Here is a 23,281-nt window from a genome sequence, read left to right as displayed (position 1 = left end):
TGTCGGATTTATGTTATGTTTACTCAGAGATAACACAAAACCTAACCATAACTCCAAAAAGACTCCAACACTGTGCAATTAGTAATTACTGGGTTGTATTAAAATTAGTTAAGCATTCGAGTACTCACAATAAAAGATGCAATTTCAATGATGCAGTTCGAGTAAATCCAATGGTGGCGTTGAGACAGTACAAATGTTCAATGTTACGTTTCTGAAATTGTCTGGCTTTACAGCCCAAGCGGTCAATTATATCAACTAACTTTCAGGCGTGTTGACCGGGTAAAAATGTCAAAAAACAAACGTAGATTATAAAAAAAATCATAGGGCTTTGGTCAGCGGAAAATTCCGGTGTTACGAAGCTGATCATGATGAATTTCTCTCACGTGCGAGAGCGGGCTATCAGATTCATAACGCACGAGTATCGTGACGAATTAAAGAGTGAAGTGCGTTAATGAACGAATGTGATTAAACAATTAAAAGCGATAAAATAAAATTTTCATTATCCTCTACAAATTCGCCATGACAACAGCACGCACATGAGCGCTCATTCAACCGTAAATTTAACTTAAAATTTTTTCGCAAAACCAACTTACATTTTTTTTGCAGCCCATTTCGCTAAAATAATGACCGATCGGGGGCCAAAATGACCCCTAGATGGTGCTTTAAGCAACTATCTTGCAACCAATTTTCACCTTACTGCGTAGCCAAGAGGCGGGCCTAACATAAAATCACAAATTAAGGTATACTTCTGTGATTCAATTTTGAGCTACATCCCCTTGAACAGTTTAATGGTTTTTCAACTAAACTTTTCACAGCACCCTGCACCAAACGTCTGACTGACTGAGAAGAGCAAAAAATGCACTAAAACTGCACCAAACACGCTGAAAATCGCCCTGGCTACACCACGTGACTTCTTGCTCATTCAACCAGAAAATTGACCCCAATGCATCACCGGTTGCCTTGTGACGAAACTGAGACTCTCTATGATAGGGGAGTACAAGACGGGCATTCCCCGCGGCAAAACTATTTTAATGGAATTACTGATATGCGGTCTTCAGACGTCCATGTAAACAGGGCTGGAGATATTTTAGATTTGATCAAACAAACGTCAATTTTAATTTTTCCGTCATAAACATTAGTATGTTGACGAATAAAACTGGGTTATTATATCGTTATCTGTTAGATTTATTAGGTTGTTCGTGAACACGCTGATCGCAGCACAAATTTTGCTTTTTGATAAATAATCCATGAAGCGTGAATATGTATTTCGTTGATTTCTTCGTTGCTGTTGTATTTAGTATACAATGGCGACGTTTTCCCCATGGAAGATTTGTTGCTATTGCTGGACATTATTTTGCTACACAATGGAATGCTGGCGGTTTCTTGTTTTACAATATTGCAAAATATATTTTGCAGTTGACATTAGAGGACTAAACAACACCTTCCTTGACAAAGTTTAAAAACTAATAGTTTGAAAAACAACTTCTCATTTACAGTATTTGCACAACCATCACTTCGATTTTAGTTTTGTTCTGCCATATTTTTTCTTTCCAGTTTGTTTGTGTTTGACACACAGTGGACAGAACCATTGTTCACTTTCTGGTGGTTCCTTGGATATTCCAACACAAGGCCTGAAAATAACAGCAACTATAAAAGAACGTAAACAAGGATTTTTAAGCACCATTACCAGTGATACCAGCCATCACATTTATCACATCCAATCATAGGGCTTCCATCATCAGGTTTATTACAGGCAGGACAAATCCAAACTTGATTTCCTTGAGCATCAATTACAACGCCAACACCAGCAGATGCAACACTGATTGTTTTGGTTACAACTGCAAATACACAATTCATTCAGGTGCATTTAAAGAAATTTATAAAAGTAAGGAACTGATGCCTAATGTAAAAATACTATGCTGATGTAATTCTGTGTTAAGGCAAGTGTGCACACATAGAAAGTTGTATTAGGCTTTTCAGCACCATTTTTGCACAAGGAACAAGAGCCAATCAAATCAAACAAAGAAAACTAAGTGTTCATGTTTTCACCCACAAAGGATCAAAATTTAGTGTGTTTGACAAACTTGTTTTATAATAAACCAATGCATTAATTAGCAATTCAGTCTTTTTTTAAAGTAATATAGGTATACAAATGCAATAATGTTTCATTTCCAAAATAACCATCACATGAACATATACTATATTTACCTTTCCTTTCAGGAGCCATTTTAATGTCCATTTTTTTAGCTGGTACTGCTACATCAACATCAAGAGTTTGCCTTTTTGTTTTGGAAGGTTGTATTATGCTCCTTTACATGCCAAATTATAAAAACCTTCTTAAAACAACATAAATATACAACCACATGTACTTACACATGCTGAGCACTTGGGTTAACTTTGAACGTAAGTTTGGGGATTGGGGTTTCATCTTTGCTCTGGAAAACATTAAAAGCACAATCAATTAAAACATTTACTAGTTTACAGTATGTCAAAAAAACAAGGCCCGACTGATTTGGTCAGTCAAGTTGACCAATTTTTGAGATGTTACACTTTGGCATCCATCTAATACTACAGATCTGCTTGGCGTGCTAAGTCTGTTAGGTCCACCATGAATGTTTCTGATAGTTATGGTAAAAATAGGACACCAAGGTTTGGTAAAAACTAGGTGCATCATGACTAATTGATCTGCTAGGCTTTTCTTTGGATGTGCTTCAGAAGTTTTTAGTTTCTATTTTGATTCCTGGGCTTAAAAATAGAACACTTTTTGTAGTAACCGACTACACATAACCTGATACACATATCTTCTACTAGTACGTCTCAATGATTAGAAGGTACTTGTCACTCATAACAGATAAAATTAAATCATTATATTTTGTATTCAATTCTATGTAAATAAACATGAAATATCATCACATATTAAAGGCATGTTGATGTCTTTGCCAATAGCACAAATGCATCATGACACCCCATTTGGAAACTACTGTGTCATCACCCATCACTACAATACTCAGACATTACAGCAATTTTAAACTTGACATTCTGATGCAGATTTGAACATTAAAATATGTAGCCTAAAGGAGAATTAGAGTGTATTTTTGTGGTAACTGCTTTACATAGTCCCAAACTGCTATGTCATGTGTCAAGAAGAATTAAAAATCAAACATAATAATTTAAGCCTGCTTGTGCGAAAATAAAATATAAAAAGAAGGAAACTGAAAAAATGTGGAATGCACTGCTTGCAACACAAGCAGCATTTTTAGCTAACCAATTTAACGGACACCATTTTGGCTAAAAATGCTGCTGGATTGTAGAAGAAAATTTATTCACAAAATTGAACACTTGTTTGCAATTTTATTTCAGCCTCATCAATCCTTTGCCCAATAACAGTTCCATGTTAGCCCATTGGATCTTTACCTAATCCACAATATCAAGCATATCTTCAAACTAAAATGCACTATACCTTACCTTGGTGATTTTATTATCCCTGTTTTTCTGTTTCTTTTTTTTCTTGTCCTTTTTCTCTTTTTTTTTTTCTTTTGGCAATGTTGGTACAGCTATTGATGCAGACAGTTTAGGAACAGGCATTTTGTCTCGTTCATGGAAAACTACATCTTTGGTTTTGGCAACCTAAAAAATTGTAAGTATTGGCTAGTAAATTTTATTATATCAACGTTTCGGCCACCGTGCAGCAGTCTTCATCAGGATGTAGAAAAATGTAAATAATACAACTAAGAAGTGCAGATCAAATATAATTTTATTGAGTAAACTGAGTTGTAACTGGGTTTTTCTCAATTATTAAGTATTTGTTTGAAATCGGTGTCAATGTATAATACCACACAATTGATAAAGAATGACCAGAAATGAACCTCCACATAGGCGCCGAACACGGGTATGCCGGGTATGCCGGGTATGCCTCGCATACCCGGACGAAAATCTCGGGTATGCCGCATACCCGAAAATCTGACCAACGTTCGTCATGCTGCTGTTTTGGAGTTTCTCTTTGTCATTTGAAAAAGGCTCTTTGTTTAATATTCAATGCGGTCTTACCGCACATAAACATGCGTTCATTTGGAAAAGTACTTTGCGTTGCGTGAAGTTCGTAAACTACAAGCCTTATCACGCCCAACCCTTTCTAGCGCCAAGAAAGATATTTTGCATTTTATGACGTCATAAAATGACGCAATATAATTTGGCATACCCGACAAAATTTTAAAGTCGGCGCCTATGCACCTCCATATAATGGTATTTTTCATTAGAAATTTTATTAACATGGTGTTGTGAGGTTCTGTCTTGCTAAATGTGTGGTGACAATGTCACACGTTTGGTAACAATGCTATGTATTTCAAAGCATGCAAGTTTAAGCATAATGCTTCTGTTAGGTGAGTGTTCACGTAAATTTCCAGTTTTCACAGCAAGTTTTGAAAAAAAACTACATTTGTGTTTATAGCTACAAAAAACACTAAGGCAGTACTTTTTAACTTTTTTAAAGACTGTCCGCACTCTTTTTGGCACTAAAGTTTTGTCTGTTGCAAAAAGCCAGTCTTTTACAACTCTTAAAAGCACTGTAGTGCCCAAAATCCAACCACACAAAAATGCATCATGTTTTATCAAATAAACAGGGTATGCCCAGGGATTCTATATCGTGCTCAATTGTAAGATTTGTGCTTATTTTCACAAGCAGTGTCTTAAAAAATGTCAATGTGCTTATATCTAACAATGGAGTGCTTAGTTTTCGTATTTCGATATACCTCAGGCTCAGGGGTGCCCAAGTGCACCTCGTAGTAAGATTTTCTGCGCCCTGCCATATAAATGCAGCAAAAATTGTGGGCTTTATTTTAGTCATCTTTACTGGTTTGATTAGAGCAACACTTCAATGTGCGCTGATTAGACACAAAAGCTTGTTACATCATAATATTCGAAGATCGCAAATAATGATTAACTATATGCACCAACCACCAAGCATATGTTTGTTATCAATGTAAGGTCATATGAGGCCTCAATGGATCACCTCCCCAAGAATACAACTGGATGTCCAACTACAACATGCCTAAATAAACAGAAAAAGCAACCATCCAACTACAAGATGTGCCCCAAAATTAAAACTTTTTAAATAACCATACATATTTGGCATATTTGCACCACTTTACAGAAAATCCTTAATATAATCCTTAAATACTATATCCATTTTTGGAGTTTTTGATAGCTATGTATGAAGTGGATTGGGACATTTGCACTTGGTGCAAATGAGTACCTTTTCAGGAGTCAGATAAGGTCTGCATCACAGGGTTTGGTAAGGCATTGAAATATACATAAAAAATTGTGTTCTTTACCTGATCAAAACAAATTTAATTTTTCTTTTTAAAAATTCTAGGTAGCCCCTATTATATTATCAAATTATAAATATGAAAAAATTGCATGATACAAAAAGTACAAATTGTAGGCACAAACCTTTAATATTTTGGCATCACCAGAATACGTTTTCAGAATAAGCTTTTGCACTTTTGACTTTTGATCATAGAATTTTTCCTTATGTGATACTCCAATTTCTGCAAGAGAAAATTTTTTATTTGCTTTTAGAAAACAATACATTTACTTGTACAACATTACTCACTGTTTTTAAGTCTTTTTTTGGTCTTCCTTGAGGATTTTGATTTCGTTTCATTCTTTTCACAGATTTCTGCAAAACAAAATATGCACAAAGTATGTTACACAAGGGATGTCTGATAATAACCGATCATTGCCTTTACCCGATATGGTAATATTGGATCGAAACCATATATTACACACCAAATGAATATTTACATCATAAAATTTGGTGTTTAATAAGAAAAATTATTTTTACTTTTGACAATCAGTTAAGAATAGCGGTTTGATTGCGTACATGTACTCAATGACCATTCTTTGTTATGATGAAGATCATGAAACATTGCTGTGTTGTCATTCTTTACTAATAATACATTCCCATAATAACGTTTTGTTTGAAACAGTGAAAATTCTTCATAACATGTAGAAAGAAATTTAAACAGAAAAAAGATTTAAATACCAGTCAAACTAGAAGGTGGATGATCATTGGAAATTGAAATTTGTTGTGAACACAAATTCCATTTTGTTTCTTCCTCACTAAAATATTTTTAAAAAGATTATTTTTTATTGTGCTTCAACAGTACCATTATTTTGCAAGGTGCAAAGCAGCTACAAAACACAGCTAACACACCACTATGAAGTTTAACCTAGAGGTTCCAAAACAGAGCGTTACAACACACTACTATCAGTTTATATTCAGAGATAAAAGTAGAATATTAATGATAACTAAACAATTACTGGATTTGTTCAGCAGCAACCATAAAGTTATAATTCGCTTTAATATCACCTATTACTGTGAATGTATGACTTATATTCTAAATCTTAAATGCTTTTCACAACAAAATTTTTAAATGTTTTGATCTGACAGTTCAACAATTTTTGAATCATGACATGCTAAATAACAAATAATGTGCCATAAGAACAAGTGAAAAAATATACAATATGTTCAAAGACATACCATTCAGTGTCATCAGATGTGTAAATTGATAATGGATCTTCTTTGACTTGTATTCTCTCTTAAAACAAGTTTTCTATTGTTAAATTTTATACAACAGCTATTAAAAAGAATGGCAACTAGTTAGTCATAAATACAGCAGGCTATAGCAAATCTAGAAAAATATGTGGGGAGTGTCTGGTGTGTACACAGTTTGTTGTGAATAGGCATGGAAGCCTAATATTATTCCTGCAGGGAGATGACACATATTTATTTGATTGAAGAGCATTTCCAGAAATTAAAACAAACATCAGCATGACAAAAACAAAATGTTTTATCAAAACTGTATTACAATAAACCATAGTTACTATAGATTTGATTTACCACCTGTAATGGACTGAGTGGCACTGTCAAACAGTAAACCGCAAGGGTTTGCTTAAACAGATAATACAAATTCCGAAGCAACTGAAAAGGCGGAAGAACACATTTCATTTTGTTTAATGCCAGAGCACAAAATTGTTATGATGAGATTTCAGGCTTTTATTTGGTAATTGGAGGCATATGCCAATGAATGAAGACATCATTAAGGAATGGGAAATTTATTTTATATTTATGAGTGTAATCAGGTACTTAACATACAGTAACCAGTTTGTCTCGTATTCAAGCACCACAAGTGAAATCCCTTGTTGGTGAACAAGTTATCGTTTATGTGGAGAAAATTGACTACCAGAGTTTGTCAGCGTTTTGAGCTGTAACGTCGGCCGAAAAAACTCATAATGTTGTAAGGCGTTATATCCTGTGCATTATGGCATGTAAACGACCTTTTGAAGTTAGTATTTTACACAACGTATCCCTATGTACAAAACTTTACTTCTATGATCAATCTGAGTCATTGCATATGTCACCATCTTGCGCAACCCGTCTTTAAACAAAATGGAACAAGTGCTTTTCAAAACTGTACCTTTCAACGCAGTAATATTTCATGCAAACATGTTTGGCAGGATCGCCACACAACACAGGATCTTTCCATTAGTAACGTATTTTTTCGGCGATGTAAAACATATCAGTATTGGTTTCAAACCAATTAATTAACAATAAAACCTGGAGGTTTATTCTTTATATTTATTTCTTGGTCAATGATTAGGGAATTGGTGGACAGAGCAGGTGATGGAGTCAATGGGGGCCTGTTTGGAGATTCATCTTCATGGTGTTTGTACAAGCCTCTTTTTTCAAGCTGCAACATCTGCTCTGTTTTGTAAAACACAGCTTCTTCCTCGTCTGAAGAACTGGAATCCTAAATTACAGACAATAAATATAATGCAATTAGAAACCTGCCATGTAGTTAACCTCTATTAGATGTGAGAACTTCATTAGTTCTGCTTCTTCGACTTCTTTGGAAACTCTACTCACAACAGAACTGATTGCTTCATCTATGGATTTTGGTGATGCAAATGATGGTACCTGTAGCTAACAAATTAATAAACCCAATATTTGGCACAATATAGCTCACATTTGTTCAAGAATCATACAAACACAGTAATATATTGAATGTGGGCAGTCTGGATCAAAGCTACTTACTCCTCAGAAAAAAAAATACGTCTTACACAGGGTTTGAACTTAATACCCTTGACATACATGACTCACTGCTCTACCAACTAAGCTATCATGGCTTGCTGGTTAGAACGGGCATATTCTGGTGAAGTTTACATGCATTCTTTCAGTGCTGCACATTACCAATAGTAGTTCAGATAAATTAAAAAAATATTAACAATGCTTGTATGTCAAAAGAACCCAACAATCGATACAATGCTCACCGGGTGTTTTGTATTTGTAGATTCACCATCTGCACATATGTTTTTGGGACATGTCTTGTTTATCTCAGTTGTTTCTTGTCTGTCTGAAAATACACTTACTTTTGGTTTTCAAATAACAACCAGTGTCTCTCTTCAACTTACAAGGAAGTTTAAGCATTTTTGTTCCCTGTAATGGCGTTTTTTTGACAATGGGATCTTTCAATAGTCTATCAACTTCTTCTATTCGTGAGGAAATCGAAATTTTGTGTTCATTTAGCTTTGCACAAGTTTTTGTCAAATCGTCAGTGTTTTCCAATTTTTTGATGATGGTAGTTTTTTTTGATGCATCTTTGCTAAAACCATCCGCTGTAACTGGAGATGTGACCATCTTCCGGGAAAATATAGGAGAATCCCACAGACTGTGACTATGTGAGGTAATTTTTGAATGACTATTGGGACTGTCAGTTTTTTTTTTTTTATCATTTAATCCAATCAATACTGCTGTTTGAGATATTTTCGATGTTTCCTTTTCCAATTTAGCAGCATGTTGTTGCACCCAGATTGGCTCTTGATTTCTATCAGTTGATCCTATGGTATATTAAGGTATTATACTATTGACAATAGCCAAACAATTTTCTGGTAACATGTTTTTGTTTTCATAATCACCACAAACGCAAATCAACTAGACAGCAAGCCAAAACTACTTCTTTAACTGACAAATGGCGAATCTTTATCTTTTATTGTAATGTTTTGGTATACAGAAATACTAAACATCGATAGATCACTGATAAGCAGGTTTCTAAAAACTTTTGCACACCTCCTTGGCATCCTTCCATGTCCCCCTGGTTTAAGAAACCCTGATCTAGATAGTGTAAGCTAATTAAATACCCTTTGGTATTTAGTTAAACCCACATGATACCCTGGTATTCCTTTATATTATGCCTATAGCACTTAATTCCAATGCCCAATAAAGAACAATTTCATTTCATAAACATTATGAATTTCTGTTTGCAGTTTCACAAATTCACAAAGAGTTTCACAAATTGTGCACCTGGTGATGTCAGTAATTGTTGGTCAACATGCATTCTCATTTGAGATGTTGGGATTCTATTAGTATTTTGGAAACCATCCCAGGATTGTGAAGATACACTCGCAAAACTGCTTGCAGCTATCCCCGACACAATGGGTATGTCTTCTGGTTTTGTTAGACATCTTGCTATAACAAAAATAACAGGATTTAAACAAAAACTATACGAACTAGGTTGGTACATCACTATTTTCATGTTGGTTTGGTTGAGTATTGGCAAAAATATAAGTAGTAAAAGTGATTAAAAATGATAATAAACACATCTTTAAACTAATTTTATCGAGTTTTAAGTAAATTTATTTTTGAATATGTAAGATGCAGGTACTTGGCTTCACAAAAAACTACAAACGTCACTAAAAACAGTTGGCAATAGAGAGACATATGGGCTTGTTTTTGACTTACTACCCATTTTTTACTTCAGCAACCTAATGAATTTAAAAAAGAAATAAGCTTAATGTAAATCCGCATTCCGAACAAATGCAACAGAGAAGGTAAAGTGCTCATTGCAACACTCGCATTGCTATAATAACAAATACTGTAGCCAATTTGGCAAAAGCGACAATCGGTTTTCAGTGCAGTAAACATTACAGGTTAATTATAACATAATAAGATATTACAAACGGTCAGAAGTGGGTTTCTTTATGTGATCAAGAGCACCAAAGCTTACAACAAGCTGTGAATTTTTACCTATGCCTTAAACTTACCATGCAACCACTGCATAGTAATAATGCAAAGCGATATGCATTACACAACGCAACATGACCTAGGATGTCAACTAGGATTTATAGACATTTGACAAATGGATACAGTCTGACATTAAGAAGTTGGCAACAAACCTTATTATGGATTTTAACTCAGTCTGAAGGTGTGTTTATTATTAATTGTCATTCCTTTTACAATAAATCAGCGAACTTTAATCTAAGGCTTGAAGCCTTACTAAAAATATAATCCAAAACTAAACAATTTTGTTTTAAAAACATAGTACCAGACTCTACTGAAATGTCAGAGGTATAACTTCCAACTTCATCATCTGATAAATCCTGCTTTCCAGCAATGGTAAATAAAGGGCTCCTGCTTTGCTGCCTTTTGTCATGTTCCTTACAAGGTTTTGTGCCTTCGACTAAAATTAAAGTTTCAATATGAAATAATTGGTATATTAGACGAGTCTTACTTTCTGTCGCATGCAAGATGGAGGGAGAGTGGCTGAATACATGTTTTAATTCATGTGAATAGCCCAAGTTTGGAAATTGAAAATTTGAGTTTTTATGCATAGGAAACTGATACATTTCATCCAGTAATGTTATATCATCCATTTGCTGCAAGTAATCATTAAGTCCAAAAATGGATATATGGTTGTGATCAAAGCTTCTGAATACATCCCTGAGACTTGGGTATGTGTGGGAGCCTGTAAAGTATAATCACCCTTATGTAATCAAATGTATCAACAACTATAAGAATAACATTCAAATAGTAAAACTTTTTTTCTCACTTCAGGATTAGGCCTATATGTTGTGAAAAGTCATTTTCAGTGTTTAAAGCAGCTCAAATTTGTAGTTACAATGAGTCATAAAGTGTGTAGTCCCTAAAGTTCAAGGTATACTAGTCATGTCATCTCAGAGCCATTATACTTTGAAGATGTTTGTTTAATCAAAGATTGGTTTCTAAGTAATTCTGCAGTGCATTCACCAGGCTTGTAAATGTAGGAAAGTAATCGACACATAAGAATTTTCATACAAATGAAAGTTGCTGAAAGAGCAAGATGTATTTATGTTAAAGGAGTCTAAAACGTCACTTCGACATTGTTTGTTTCCTTACAGGTTACATGTTTCCACAGAAACTCTTTACAAACACAAAAAAAACTTACATTCCTCCATGATGTCATGTACACTCCTTCCAAGCTGGCACAAAAATTGTTCCAACACATCTGATAGAACAGTAAGTGGAATAGTGTGTGAAGAATCAAATCCAATAGCTTGACTGTACTGTGCCAGGACAACCTTCAAAACACTTCGTCCAAACGTATCAGCCATTTCACTAAAAATAACAGTTATGAAAGCAAACTACGGTTTGACCAAAACCTTGGGAAAATACTGAAAAACACCGGGACTCGAAAGTCTATGTACTATGTAGTCTTGTAGACATCTGTGACTGGGCGAATGTTAGACTGTGTAAGACTTTCATTATATATTTGAATTGTAATACTATTCTAAATTATGGTGTTGGTTTTCGCACGGATTTATATGTTACATAGGCCTATGTGGATCAAGTTTAGTGAAAGCCTCGCATCCCGGATTAAAGGCCCGTTCAGTGAACGAAACGGGTCTGGTGTACTTTTAGCACCACACCTAATATCTCAGCTATCCCTAGCACTACAAACCTGAAACTTCACACGAATGTTAAATGACACCTTACGAGTTACCATGCCAAAAATGACGTCATCACCTATGACGTAACGAAATTTACAACACTTCGAAGTTTTCCTCTCTATACGCACTACGCCCGTCAACGAACTGCAATAGCATACTCCGTAAGGTACAACACCCACAAAACAAAAATGTTGTTTGACGAAAATTCAAAACTCTCACAAGTAAACTGCTTGCGTTGTGTGACTATTACTGATTTGTTAAATGCCTTCTTAAGCAAACACGCCAAAGTAGACCGTGGTTATTACGAAAAAACACAACAAACAACATGTACTATTTTTACCACGACAAATTGTCAGGCTCATAGAGCAAAAACCACTGGTCCAATAGTATCCATTGTGGCATCATCAGAAAGGTCTAATCCTATACTTTACACCAAAGATAAGTTTAAAGATATATTTCGATTGTGCGACACATAGTGTCGTTTAGAACAAGGACGATTTACGAAACATTGTGACGTCACAAACAAACTACTTATCGAATCGAAATTGGCAGCGATCGAAAGACATGTCCTTTGTGACAAAGCGTACCAAATTTCAGCTTGCAGCAGCCTTTACTTTTGAGTTGGGAGCCCATCAAAGACCCCCAGCTAATTCGCTCGTATACACGCAAAAAGGCCGAAACCGACCATGTGTACTTTTAGCACCACATATTCGATGGGTCGTAGCGTGAAAAGTAGAGACCCCATAGGGTCGGTTGATGCATCGTGTGGAAGGTCTGGTCGGTTTCGGCCTTTTTGCGTGTATACGAGCGAATTAGCTGGGGGTCTTTGATGGGCTCCCAACTCAAAAGTAAAGGCTGCTGCAAGCTGAAATTTGGTACGCTTTGTCACAAAGGACATGTCTTTCGATCGCTGCCAATTTCGATTCGATAAGTAGTTTGCTTGTGACGTCACAATGTTTCGTAAATCGTCCTTGTTCTAAACGACACTAGGTGTCGCACAATCGAAATATATCTTTAAACCTAACTTTGGTGTAAAGTATAGGATTAGACCTTTCTGATGATGCCACAATGGACACTATTGGACCAGTGGTTTTTGCTCTATGAGCCTGACAATTTGTCGTGGTAAAAATAGTACATGTTGTTTGTTGTGTTTTTTCGTAATAACCACGGTCTGCTTTGGCGTGTTTGCTTAAGAAGGCATTTAACAAATCAGTAATAGTCACACAACGCAAGCAGGTTACTTGTGAGAGTTTTAAATTTTCATCAAACAACATTTTTGTTTTGTGGGTGTTGTACCTTACGGAGTATGCTATTGCAGTTCGTTGACGGGCGTAGCGCGTATAGAGAGGAAAACTTCGAAGTGTTGTAAATTTCGTTACGTCATAGGTGGTGACGTCATTTTTGGCATGGTGACTCGTAAGGTGTCATTTAACATTCGTGTGAAGTTTCAGGTTTGTAGTGCTAGGGATAGCTGAGATATTAGGTGTGGTGCTAAAAGTACACCAGACCCGCAGACCCAAAGAAACACCAAAGAGACGCTAGTCGACATTTTTTTCCATTCGACAAAACTTCAAACGCACATACCTTCGCCGTTCTCAATGGAATACGATGATCTTTACACAATTTGCATAGAATAACAGGCACTTTCAAAAAATAAAAAAAAAATAAAAATCACTGACCATATTCGAGTCGGATATAAGTATGCAATGCCATGAATCGATCATAACTTCGTCTACAAATACGCGGCCTCAACTAAATTAACTCTACTACCAGAAAAGCTTGTTAAAATACCTTTCAAATCACATGTATTTTTTTTGACGTTTATGATTAATTCTTGGTCGCTAGAGAGATACATATGCAGCGTACAAATAGGATTCCCAGTCGCTGCTTTGCTAAAGCTAAAGTCTGTTTGCGTGTTCTTGCTGATATAGACTACTGAATTAAAAGCTCCGTGAACAGACTTCTTTATTAATGGAAACACACGATTGCAATTACCAGGTGGCTTAAGTTTAACTAGTTTCAAGCGCGTTTAACACGTGACTGAATTGCAGCGAATTTAACTATTAAAAGAACATGCGAACGTTTACAGCGCGATGGCAAGAATAACGACAGGGCCGAGAGAATACGAGCGACTGAGAGAGTAGACTAGACTAACCTCGACTAGACTGTCGAAGGATTACGAAATAGGCGTTTTATAACAAAGTGTGAGAAAAAATGTGTTGTTCAGCAGGATGCCAGAAAGCCAGTGGGTGCTCCGACAGGAAAGCTTAACACCGTCTGCAGTCTTCGGTCCGTATGTGTTCCAAATGTGTAAAGAATTAAGTAGGGAAACATGCGTGTTGCTACACATGTCCCTTCCTTGTGAAGATTGATAGTTTCTATCCGAAATCCAATATCGTCTTGACCTTTGGCTGTTGCGAAGTGGGTTGCATTGAATTCGGTGATTTGTGGTGGTTATCGGCCGCATTATCGTCTTGGTTTTGCTGTCACGGTGATTCTTTTTTTTTTTTTTTTTTTCTGTGTACAAAAGAAAATCAGCAGTAAAATGCTCAAACAATTCAAAATATCAAGCGTTTATGGAATTTGCGTGCTGCATGACAAATTAAAAAAGTTATTAAAACTAAAATGAACCACAAATTCCATCGCATTGTAGCGCGCGCAACCAATGCTTACATTTTCTCTTGGGCCGTCAAAAAGCATAGGCAACGACCCGCATGCGACTTAATATGCGCGTACAAAAAATAAAAGGGCTCAGCTGGATGGCCGTCAAAAAGTAAATTGGCTCATCTCGTGTAAAGAAATCATCTGTACTCATTCAGGTACATGTGTGAATAAAGAGCTGGCCTCGCAATAGCAATATGCAACCAATAGTTGTATAGGTATAACCAATTATCCTCAATGCCAATTTTTGGAATAATGTCAAGTTTTAAGACACGTCACACTTAATACTTCCAAACTGGAGGTGATCTTCCTAAAAATAATGGACTTACAAGAGTTAGGCGTCCTCTCGTCAAATTAACGCTACAAGAAAATGTCAAAAGTAGACGAGGACTAAGTTTGTGGCACTAATAGTAGTAAAAAAAAATATGTTTTAGGATATGACAGCAACAAAGACCATACGTTAAAAGTGGTAGTTTAGTCTAGGAAAAATTCATGTCACAAAAATATGGGCCAAAACTTAAAATAATACGTGAGTTAGGTTAATCAGCAGTTTCATGCTTCAACCAGCCATAACAACCCTAGCTAAAATAGTGCAAGGATTTCTCCTAAAGGAACGTCAGTCGTGCTTGACTAAATGCCATTGACATAGAAGTCATGTCGTCAAGACCAGGGAAGGTCTAAGGTATTCCGACATAATGACTGAAAATTGTATCTGTGTGACCTTGCTACACAAAAGACGTCAGGTCCCTTTAACTGCGCCGCGCCTCTGCTGTTGTGCATATGGAGGACTTTCTAAGCAGACAAAATGTTTAGGCTAGGGTCCACAATTCACCATTAAGTAACGTCAAACACGTATGCCAATAAAACTAACGTTTTAGTTACATGAGTTACTTCAACTAAAGAACCCCTTTGCTTGAAACAAAAAGAATATAATACACACACACCTACATACATACTGACATAACCATAAAGGATAGGCGTTTTACTTGCATAGTATAGTTTCACAGACAAAACATGCTTTAAGAGCAGTTTGGCTTTAAACGTAGTGACTTATTAATATTGCGTTAAGGCTTATTAAATTACAATTACAGTACCGGGTTATAAATGGTGTTCGATCATTACGTCCAGCTCTTTTCTCGCGTCCATCGTGGTTATAGAGCGAGAAGCACTATCTGCCATTCGCCACGAAATTCACTCCTAAACAAGCAAAATTTCGTGAGAATCACAAAGTGCAATGCAATAGAATATTACCAAAAATAAACGGAACAAACCAACCTGGTAAGAGCAATTGTGATCACGTCGGGCAAGTTCACCAGTGCAGCGTACAAATAGGATTCCCAGTCGCTGCTTTGCTAAAGCTAAAGTCTGTTTGCGTGTTCTTGCTGATATAGACTACTGAATTAAAAGCTCCGTGAACAGACTTCTTTATTAATGGAAACACACGATTGCAATTACCAGGTGGCTTAAGTTTAACTAGTTTCAAGCGCGTTTAACACGTGACTGAATTGCAGCGAATTTAACTATTAAAAGAACATGCGAACGTTTACAGCGCGATGGCAAGAATAACGACAGGGCCGAGAGAATACGAGCGACTGAGAGAGTAGACTAGACTAACCTCGACTAGACTGTCGAAGGATTACGAAATAGGCGTTTTATAACAAAGTGTGAGAAAAAATGTGTTGTTCAGCAGGATGCCAGAAAGCCAGTGGGTGCTCCGACAGGAAAGCTTAACACCGTCTGCAGTCTTCGGTCCGTATGTGTTCCAAATGTGTAAAGAATTAAGTAGGGAAACATGCGTGCTGCTACACATACCCCTCGTCAATTTAAACAAGCTTGGTATGGTTTGATAGGTAATTTGACAAGCTTTCTGATGGTATGTGTGTAGACATTCGTGATTATGTGTTACCATTGCCTGACGACTTTCGTGATTATACGTTGGAATGTTGCCATTAGACAACGACAAAATCCAATTCCATCTGTTTGACGTGGGAGTTAAATGTACCAAATAACATTTACCACTTACTAGCCCACACAACCACTTATCGTGCAGCAACACGCATGTTTCCCTACTTAATTCTTTACACATTTGGAACACATACGGACCGAAGACTGCAGACGGTGTTAAAGCTTTCCTGCTGGAGCTCCCACAGGCTTTCTGGCATCCTGCTGGACAACACACTTTTTCTGACACTTTGTTATAAAACGCCCATTTTCGTAATCCTTCGACAGTCTAGTCTCGTCTACGCTCTTAGTCGCTCAACCTCTCTCGGCCCTGTTGTTATTCTCGCCATCGCGCTGTAAACGTTCGCACGTTCTTTTAATAGTTGATTCGCTGCAATTCAGTCACGTGTTAAACGCGCTTGAAACAAATTAAACTTAAGCCACCTGGTTTGCAATCGTGTCTTTCAAGTAATAAACAAGTCTGCCACGGAGTTTCAAATCCAGTAGTCTTCAGCAAGAACACGCAAGCAGACTTAGCCTCAGCAAAGCAGCGACTGGGAATCCTATCGGTACGCTGCAATCGCTATTGTTAATGCAAATAATTAATGCAATGCACAGCTGTCAGGTGGCCAAAGTAAGTTTATTTGCACAAACACAAAAATTCTCAACAAACAGAAAACAATAATGACAGAAAAGAAGACTGAAGCCATATTAAACAGGGCACTATATTTTGTGCGCACAATCACGAAAGTAAGGAAATCTAACGCACAATTACTGTTACGACCGCTTGTGCGCAGCCTGGTTCTGTGCCGTTCGTCCCACTAGGCAAAACCGCGCCGACCCAACTTTCAAGACAATCCACTCCTGGTCTGAATGGTCGTCTTGTTTATTCTAGCGGTTTTTCAACTGTGGGTATAGCCTACAGGTCCTTTACTAGCCTGCGGCTGGTAGCTCCAACAATGTTCCAAAATTCATATGCATTAACATGTCTAACAGTAATATATGTCTTATTCAACTTATTCAAAAAGAAACAGGATAAATTAGTTGTCTCTTAACATAACAAGTTTAACAGCAGTAGGCCTACAACTTTATCTTCACACCCTACAACAATGTCGTCCTAAAGAGGCATGCGCGGATGATTACAAACACTTTACTGGTTAAGGGAGAAATCAGCCATGCGTTAATAACAATCACGCAAGCCAGGAAATTCCAATATAGTCCTACTTGGGTACGATTGAAAATTTGTTCGGGTGAGGCATAAATTAATTTATTCGGGTGAGGCTCCAAGACTTGTATCGCCACAACCCATGGCCGGGGCTTAACAAAGTAAACATAGCTGCAACAAAATAATCCTACACTATAGCCTACAATAGCTTAGGTATTAATTTCAAAAAATTTTTGTTATGCTAAGCACAATGGTTGTAGTAGGTATTTGGTTCTTGTTAGGCCTGCAATATTAGAAGAGAACAGTAAGACTCGAAAGGTTTTAAAACATTTGAAAACCGCTACTCTATGCAAGTGTATTCCTTTTTGGACGAAACAGAATTCCACTCTCCCAGTACCTACACACATACAACATATTATGATGTAGTTATAAATATTATCTCAAATTTCGGGGCGCTACAATTGTGGCAATATTAAGCAATCTTTTTTATCATTATTATTAGCACAACGACAAAAAAGAGAAACAAATTAGTCTGTACAATTTTTGTTTTTTGTTTCGTATGAATGGATCTGTAGATTCCCAAACCAAAATTTATTAGTTCTTTTCGTTATTGTTGTGATTTCTATGTTTGGCGCAACACTCCGAACAAAGGCTGCGCAAGAGCTGTGCGCGTGCAGACCGCGTGGTGATGTTGTTTAGCACACTTACGTAGACAAGTCGGGTCACGAGAGACTTGATGTTTTGAAAAGGAAGAAAGCAAACCCCTTCTACTTCTTCTCTCTCTCTCTCACACACACGGCCGATCTTTCTTGGCGGTAACTTAACGAATCAACAGTTCGTCTGCCCTACACTCGGGGATTCCATCCAGGATGTGAGGCATCAAGCAGAAGTAAGAGTTTTTCATAATTATTTTCTTGTAGAATTAATATGGTGCGGCGTATGTACACTAACCGTAAATCCATCTTACTCATCTCATCCTAACAAAAATTAACCAAATACCCAAACTAATGTAATAACCTAAATCAATTATCTAAACGCCTATATTTATACAAAACTTTAAAAAAGTACAACGGTAACGATACCAGGCCAGACAACGCGCCAAGAAAGAAAGCTCAACAGCATCAAAGTGTGAGAGAGACAGAAGATTTGCCTTCTTCCATTTCAAAACATCAATTCTCTCGTGAACCGACTTGTCTACGTAAGTGTGCTAAACGGTGATGTTTGCTTGTTCTTGTGTTGCCAGTTTTTTGTCATGTATTTTAACAATAAGGATTCTATTTAAAAAAATGATTCTACTTGAATAAGGCGTGGTTAGTGTTTACGTCTGATAACTGTGTGACATTTGGAAGTTTTGCCGGCATCTGATGGTGCAGCTTGTGAATGTGATTTCGCAACGGGCAGCCTATGCCTGCTTATCGATCGGTCGCAAAACAGTTTGGTGACTGTACTAGAATGTCTGCAAACCGTAGGCTATATACAATTGTGTTTCTTTTTTGTTTATAGAAACCGTTCCTGTTCTGGCGCGTTGATGTTGTGTTGGGTCATTTTCGTTGTATTGAATACAAGTGTCTGTTGTGTTCTGCGGGCTTGGCCACTACCTAGGAGAATTTGGGACGCGTTTTTAACACATTTGGGCTAAAGAACAAACTGCTGTGTGGCGTGTAATGCCGCCGGTCCGTTGAAAAAGCACGTTACATACAAGTTTCAAATTGTTACTGTGACGTCACAACATGCCTGTCCTGACAAAGAAGAAGAGAAAACGGCTTGGCTGTGCATTAAAACAGTTACAAGATGATTAACTCGATGCTGAGAGGGTCATGCTCAACCGCAAAAAGGAAAAACTGCAAGAAGCGTTGCTTGCCGTAGAAGCAAGCTACACCAAGGTTATGAACCTGTGTGAAGATATGTCCGATGAGGCCACGATGCCGGAAAGTGTGTCTCGAAAAAGGGATTGTGTTCGAGGCAGGAACGAGTTTGATATTCGCGTCAGGCAGTGGCTACGAGACATTTCAACACCGGTGTCTGTCTCGGAAGCTGGTCGCCGTTCACCGCCCGCAAGTGTCTCGGAAGCTGGTCGAAACGATGTGAATCCACTATTCTCGCTGGGAGCGTAAGATCTTCTAGGAGCTCGACATGCAGAATTAAATTAAAGGAAAGTCGCGTGAAGCTAAGTCTTGCTAGATTAACACGCAAGCAAAATGAAGAACGAAAAGAAGAAGAAAAACAAGCCGAGTTCACTCTTCAACGAGAACTAGATCAACGAAAATTGGAAGCTGAAATCGCAGATCGAGAATCTCAACGGAAGTTAGAATTAGCACAAGCCGAAGTTGCTATTGTGTGTTCGTTAAAATACGAACCCCGAAAATACACAGTGTGTCCCAAGAATCCCGAAGAATTAGTGATCGAAGATCCTAAACCAAATGAAATAAATTTCAAGGAATTCGAACGTCCTCGTCGCCAAAAGGTACCACGTGATAACATTTACTCGCCACATAACGGGCATACCTCTCCGACACAGTTTAGACCTCATTATACGGAAGTTGGTGAACGTTTTCTGCCAAAACCACAAATAGCAAAGTTTGATGGCGACCCTATGGACTATTGGTCATTTGCAAATCGATACAAAATTCATATTGCTAGCAGATTAGACTGTGATGATTTAAGACTTACATACTTGTTGCAACATTGTACGCCGAGTGCCAATGAAAAGCTGAGGCACCATACGTCATCCTCAAACCCTGCAATCAGCTACGACGGTCGGAAGTGGTACCTTCCTCACCACCCTGTGGTCAACCCAAAGAAGCCGGATAAGCTTCGAATCGTTTTTGACTGAGCCGCAAAGTGCGACAGTAACTCTATTAAAGATCACTTGATGAAAGGACCAGACTTGATGAACTCGTTGGTTGGAGTGCTTCTGAGATTCCGCAAAGAAGCCGTGGCTTTGGTTGCGGACATAGAAGCCATGTTCCATCAAGTACGCGTCACGCAGCAGAATCGTGACGCCTTCAGATTCCTGTGGTGGCCAGGAAGCGACACACTGAAGGACCCTGTGCCGCACCGAATGAGTGTTCATTTTTTTGGCGAGAAGTCGTCCCCAAGCTACGCCACATTCTGCCTACGTGAAACTGCACGTGAATTTTGGAAGTTTTTTGATCCTCGTGTCGCCGAGGTTGTGAGAAAAAAACTTTTATGTGGACGATTGTTTATTATCAATCCCCACAGAAGCAATGGGAATTAAAATGGTGGAAAATTTAAGAAGTTTATTGTCCATGGGAGGTTTCAGGCTGACAAAATGGTTGTCATCGAGTGACGCTGTGATGACCTCTGTTCCTAACGGAATAAGGTCCAAATCAATCCAGAACATTCCGCTTGGCGGAGAGGTACAGGAACGTGTTCTGGGAATCTGCTGGAGGACGAGTTTGGATTTAATGTCGTCCTGCCGGACAGACCGATTACGCAACTCTGTGACAAACTCCTTGTTTGACCCCCTTGGACTCGTTGCACCCGTGGTCTTAGAAGCCAGATTGATCTACAGGGACGTGTGTCAACAGAAGATTGCATGGGACGATGTTGTGCTGACCACGGATCAAGCCAGGTGGCGAAAATGGCGAGAAAGCCTTTGTGAGGTAAGAATACCTCGTTTTTATCGAATGACCAACAATGCGTCCAAAGTACAGTTACATGTTTTTGCTGACGCTTCGTGAGAAGCACGAGGTTGTACTTGTTACCTAAAGTCAGTAGATTACCGCTCGAACGTTACGTGCTCGCTGGTGATGGGCAAATCACTGCTTTTCGGTTCAGGAAGGCAAACCATACCACGACTGGAACTGGAGGCTGCTTTGGATGCAGTGAAAATGTCTCGAACAGTGAAGGAGGAAATTGATTTAGAAGACTGTCCTTGTCTGTTTTGGACAGACTCATCCATCGTGCAGCAGAGTTTACACGCCGACAGCAAGAACTTTTCTATATTTTCGCGAAATCGAATTACACAGATTTTTAATCGCTCATGTGTCCATGATTGGATGCACGTACCAACCGACGAGAACCGGGCTGATGCAGCGTCTCGAGGTGTTACTGCCAATGCACTGTGCAGTGGAATGTGGTTAACCGGACCTGAGTTCCTACGAAAGACACCCGACTAGTGGCCAAATCGTTTCACCAAGAAACCAACTACAGCTGAGACATACAAAAGCCTTGCCTTGGAAAGAATCAAGGCGGATGTTTTCCTCACAACGCTTGAAGAAAAAGGTACTGATCGTTTGATTGGCTATTTTTAGTCACTGTATCGTTTGAAGTTGGCAACTGCATGGTTGCTCAGGTTTAAACGCTACTTGTCCTGTAAAGCGAAAAAGAAAGAGGTGACCGTGTCACACTCGTATATCCGTCGATGAATTAAAAATTGATGAGACAGAATTCGTCAAGTTTGTGCAGCGTCAGCACTTCGCTGATTGGCTTGCATCTCTACCCACGGGTAAACCGCTGCCAAAATCTGCGCTCTACAGGCTCGACCCTATATTGAAGGACGACATACTTCGTGTTGGCGGCAGACTCGACAACGCGAGGTTGGGCTACGAAACAAGGCTTCCGGCGATTCTGCCCAATGGTTGTCGCCTAACGGAATTAATTGCCCAAGAACTTCACGCCCAAGGTGCGGGACATGCTAGTATCAACTACACATTGAGTCAGCATAGCTGATGGCTGACCTGCCTCTGTCCAGATTGCAGGTTGACGAACCACCATTCTCACACGTCGATGTGGACTACTTCGAACCTTTGCTGGTCAGACAACGCAGATGCGACATAAAAAGGTATGGATGTATGTTTACGTGTATGACGACACGTGCTCTTCATCTAGAAGTTGCTGGCGACCTAACTACAGACGCCTTTTTGAACGTCGTGAGGCGATTTCATGCTCGACGTGGTCCATTTACTCGGATAACAGAACCAATTTCGTCGGTGCTAACCGCGTTATGAAGGAAGACGTGGAAAAATTGAACCAAAATTAGATCTGCGACTACTTGCACCAGCGGAAGGTGAAGTGGTCGTTCAACCCACCAGGAGCAAGTCACACGGGTCGAGTGTGCGAACGGATTATTGGAACCGTCCGAAGAATTATGATGGCGATTTATCCTGAGGCAAAACTAGACGATGACGCCCTACACACGTTGCTGTCGGAAGTGGAGAACATCATAAATTCACAACCTCTAACTGAAGTCTCCCTGGAAGTTGGTGAAGACATGCCCTTGACGCCAAACCACCTATTAAGAATTAACCCATCGGTGGGATTGCCGCCGACGATGACCTACCCGAGCGATTGCTACGCCAGACGCCGATACCGCCTGGTTCAACATGTTGCCGATGAGTTTTGGCAACGATGGCAGAGGGAGTACCCCCGGACAATCATCTCCAGACAAAAATGACACACCCGGAGAAGTAATTTTTCCAAATGTGATGTTGTGCTACACGTCGATGATTCTGCTCCACGATGTCGATGGCCTCTCGGAAGAGTTACCGAACTATTCCATGATAAACACCATCAGGTGGTGAGGAGCGTTGAACTAAAGACAGCCGGCGGTTCCCTTAGGAGACCCATCACTAAACTCTGCGTCGTGATCCCCACCGCGCAGGAGGATGAGACTAAGTTGTGAATCTTTGTTCGCTGTAAAATTGGTTTCCCAATTTTTGGGATTCCCAAACCAAAATTTATTAGTTCTTTTCGTTATTGTTGTGATTTTTTATGTTTGGCGCAACA

The 23,281-nt window shown here is 38.5% G+C and overlaps 2 protein-coding genes across 7 annotated transcripts; one reads left to right on the top strand and one right to left on the bottom strand.

Moving 5' to 3' along the window:
- Positions 1 to 1,125: 1,125 nt before the first annotated feature.
- Positions 1,126 to 16,655, bottom strand: LOC145901563 (uncharacterized). 6 transcript variants are annotated; one of them, XM_082989290.1, is made up of 18 exons: positions 13,348 to 16,655; positions 11,262 to 11,431; positions 10,569 to 10,802; positions 10,383 to 10,517; positions 9,362 to 9,526; positions 8,473 to 8,898; positions 8,332 to 8,429; positions 7,865 to 7,984; positions 7,619 to 7,811; positions 6,542 to 6,599; positions 6,044 to 6,120; positions 5,612 to 5,677; positions 5,449 to 5,546; positions 3,466 to 3,627; positions 2,374 to 2,435; positions 2,209 to 2,309; positions 1,688 to 1,838; positions 1,126 to 1,631 (listed from the first exon to the last, which is right to left on the bottom strand). In XM_082989290.1, exons 2-18 carry the CDS (start codon positions 11,425 to 11,427, stop codon positions 1,511 to 1,513), a joined length of 2,433 nt encoding a protein of 810 aa, XP_082845416.1. In that variant the 5' UTR covers positions 11,428 to 11,431; positions 13,348 to 16,655; the 3' UTR covers positions 1,126 to 1,510. The 6 variants fall into 6 exon arrangements, with proteins under 6 accessions (XP_082845416.1, XP_082845417.1, XP_082845415.1 ...); XM_082989291.1 differs by lacking the exon at positions 13,348 to 16,655 and adding an exon at positions 11,775 to 11,799; XM_082989289.1 differs by lacking the exon at positions 13,348 to 16,655 and having other exon boundaries at positions 11,262 to 11,895.
- Positions 16,656 to 20,757: 4,102 nt separating this feature from the next.
- LOC145902916 (uncharacterized) lies at positions 20,758 to 21,672 on the top strand. The gene is made up of 2 exons (XM_082991005.1): positions 20,758 to 21,156; positions 21,265 to 21,672. The coding sequence occupies exons 1-2, from the start codon at positions 20,758 to 20,760 to the stop codon at positions 21,670 to 21,672; spliced, it is 807 nt and encodes a 268-aa protein (XP_082847131.1).
- Positions 21,673 to 23,281: the final 1,609 nt, after the last annotated feature.

This window comes from Ascidia mentula, chromosome 5 (assembly GCF_947561715.1).
Source record: "Ascidia mentula chromosome 5, kaAscMent1.1, whole genome shotgun sequence".
Taxonomy (NCBI): Eukaryota; Metazoa; Chordata; class Ascidiacea; order Phlebobranchia; family Ascidiidae; genus Ascidia; species Ascidia mentula.
This window is presented reverse-complemented; position numbering and strand designations above follow the sequence as displayed.

Bases quoted from the DNA above. Each gene is read 5' to 3' on its own strand.
- LOC145902916 (XM_082991005.1), top strand. From the start codon at position 20,758: ATGGGAATTAAAATGGTGGAAAATTTAAGAAGTTTATTGTCCATGGGA. The intron at 21,157-21,264 runs GTAAGAATACCT...TGTTACCTAAAG, and splicing joins GGCGAGAAAGCCTTTGTGAG to TCAGTAGATTACCGCTCGAA.
- LOC145901563 (XM_082989290.1), bottom strand. From the start codon at position 11,427: ATGGCTGATACGTTTGGACGAAGTGTTTTGAAGGTTGTCCTGGCACAG. The intron at 6,121-6,541 runs GTATGTCTTTGA...AAAATATTTTAG, and splicing joins ACATCTGATGACACTGAATG to TGAGGAAGAAACAAAATGGA. The intron at 2,436-3,465 runs GTAAGGTATAGT...AATGTTTTCCAG, and splicing joins GGGATAATAAAATCACCAAG to AGCAAAGATGAAACCCCAAT.